The sequence below is a fragment of the Austrofundulus limnaeus genome, unplaced genomic scaffold (assembly GCF_001266775.1).
Source record: "Austrofundulus limnaeus strain Quisiro unplaced genomic scaffold, Austrofundulus_limnaeus-1.0 Scaffold33, whole genome shotgun sequence".
In the NCBI taxonomy this organism is placed as follows: domain Eukaryota; kingdom Metazoa; phylum Chordata; class Actinopteri; order Cyprinodontiformes; family Rivulidae; genus Austrofundulus; species Austrofundulus limnaeus.
Window position 1 is genome coordinate 5,538 of NW_013952435.1, and position 2,046 is coordinate 7,583.

Consider the following 2,046-nt stretch of genomic DNA (forward strand, 5'->3'; position numbering starts at 1 on the left):
CCAGGACTGGGACACAGAACCAGGACTGAGACACAGAACCAGGACTGGGACACACAGAACCAGGACTGGGACACACAGAACCAGGACTGGGACACACAGAACCAGGACTGGGACACAGAACCAGGACTGGGACAGACAGAACCAGGACTGGGACAGACAGATCAGGACTGGGACAGACAGATCCAGGACTGGGACAGACAGAACCAGGACTGGGACACACAGATCCAGGACTGGACTAGTCAAGTTAAGTTTTCTCAGCTCGCTCGTTGACAGGACACTTTAGAGCTCTTTGTGGATCTTTGTGAAAACACTGATCAGTTTTAAAGAACAAAGTTTAATAAGYAGAATAATTAAAACAWATAAACATCTGGAGAACGGTCACAYTCAGATGTTTCTGTAAAAACTGTGAGGTTCAGAACCTACCCTGGAACAGGACCGACTTGCGGATGTAGGTGCAGATGACGGCCATGGAGTGGAGGTAGGACAGGCGCTCCTGGTCCTCCTGGCTGATGGGGAGCAGGGCCCGCATGTTCCTGATCTCGTGGTTGATGTGGTCTCTGCGAGCCTTGGAGGCCCCCTTGGTGGACCTGTGAAGGACCATGGCTGTGGGGGTCAGAGGAGGACGAACACAGACGAGAGAAAAAAAAAACCTACAGAAACAGCCTCAGTGTTTCCATCCCTGAAGTGTGAGCGGCTGCAGGCTGATGAGAGCGATGAGGGCTCAGGTCTGCAGGATCAGGGTCTGTGTGGACCCCCAGGGGCTTTATAGCTCTTCAGTGGGGGGTCACACCCTCACACACAGAAAGAGGCTGGGCTTCTCCTGCTCCCCCCACCTCCCTAATCACTACTAAATGTTGATTCATCATCAGTTTTAAAGAGAACTACTGGAATTAAAAGCTGCCTGGCACATGTCATCCAGATGATTTTTTTTAAATAAAATAAGTTATTTTCATCAAAGCTTGTAAAAAACGTGCATCTGTAACCTTGTATGTTTAAACAAGAGTATATGTTGTAAATAACTCTCAGCTACTACCTCATCAAATTTTAGCACAATATCTTCAAAATTTAGTGAGCTATATCCATTATTGTGTTCAGACATTCGGTTAGCTGTGGCAACTATTTTACATCATACTSACTCCAAWTTTTAATCAGTTGTAGGTGCCTATTAAATGATTAATATCTGAAAGTTTCATTAAAATCCAATACTTGGTTCGTGAGATATTTTGCTAACAGACCGACAAATTTGACTTGTAAATTTTAAATGCATAATTTCAAACAAAACATTGCGCAATGCGTGAGCCTTCAAAACATGTGTTGGAGGATCAGTCTCAGCTACCACCACAACAAATTCCAGGTTAATATTTAGAAAATTGACTGCATTATAGCTATTTATTGTGTTTTTAAGTTTACTTGGCTGTGGCGGCCATTTTGAATCCGGTCGCTTACAAACTCTAAACACTTGTCGGTGTTCGTCCAGTAAATATTTACTGAAAGTTTCGTTCAAATCCGTGCGGGGGTTCGAGAGATATTTTGCTAACAGACAGACAAGCCTGAGACTGACCTGAACCTCCGGCAGGCAGCGCGCCGGGGATCCTCCTCGCGCAGATGGAGAGGTGAGCGCCGGGAGCTCACGTGACACCGTCTGCACGAGTCGCACCGAACAGACATTTTAACAAAAACATTAAATAAATCTMATTTCTAAAACATCAAAGTTTGATTGAAGTGATGGAGAAATGGATCGGACCGGGTCCGAACCTTCTGGGTCGGTTTCAGGATCCAGTCTGGATCGACTTGATGCTGCGGCTCCTTTTAAAGCGACTCCTCTCATCCGGAAACCCCATCCTGGATCAGCTCAGCGTGACGAACCGAACCGAACCGAACCTAAAAATAACCCGCGAGACCCGAGAGTCCGAACATCAACGGATCTGAGGCGAGCTGAAAGGAAAAACACGAGATTTTAGCTTATTTCAAGGTCTTTAGCTGAGTGTGAATGAATGAATGAATGAATGAATGAATGAATGAATGAATGAATGAATGAATGAATGA

At 45.4% G+C, this 2,046-nt stretch overlaps 1 protein-coding gene across 1 annotated transcript in view; it reads right to left on the minus strand.

Moving 5' to 3' along the window:
• The window catches only part of npas4l (neuronal PAS domain protein 4 like), a gene marked incomplete at its 3' end in the record, with an annotated part of 7,408 nt that extends 5,453 nt beyond the window's left edge, over positions 1 to 1,955 (minus strand). Inside the window, 2 exon segments of the mRNA XM_014005894.1 lie at positions 424 to 587; positions 1,562 to 1,955. Coding sequence (XP_013861348.1) covers positions 424 to 587; positions 1,562 to 1,668 — 271 coding nt within the window.
• Positions 1,956 to 2,046: the final 91 nt, after the last annotated feature.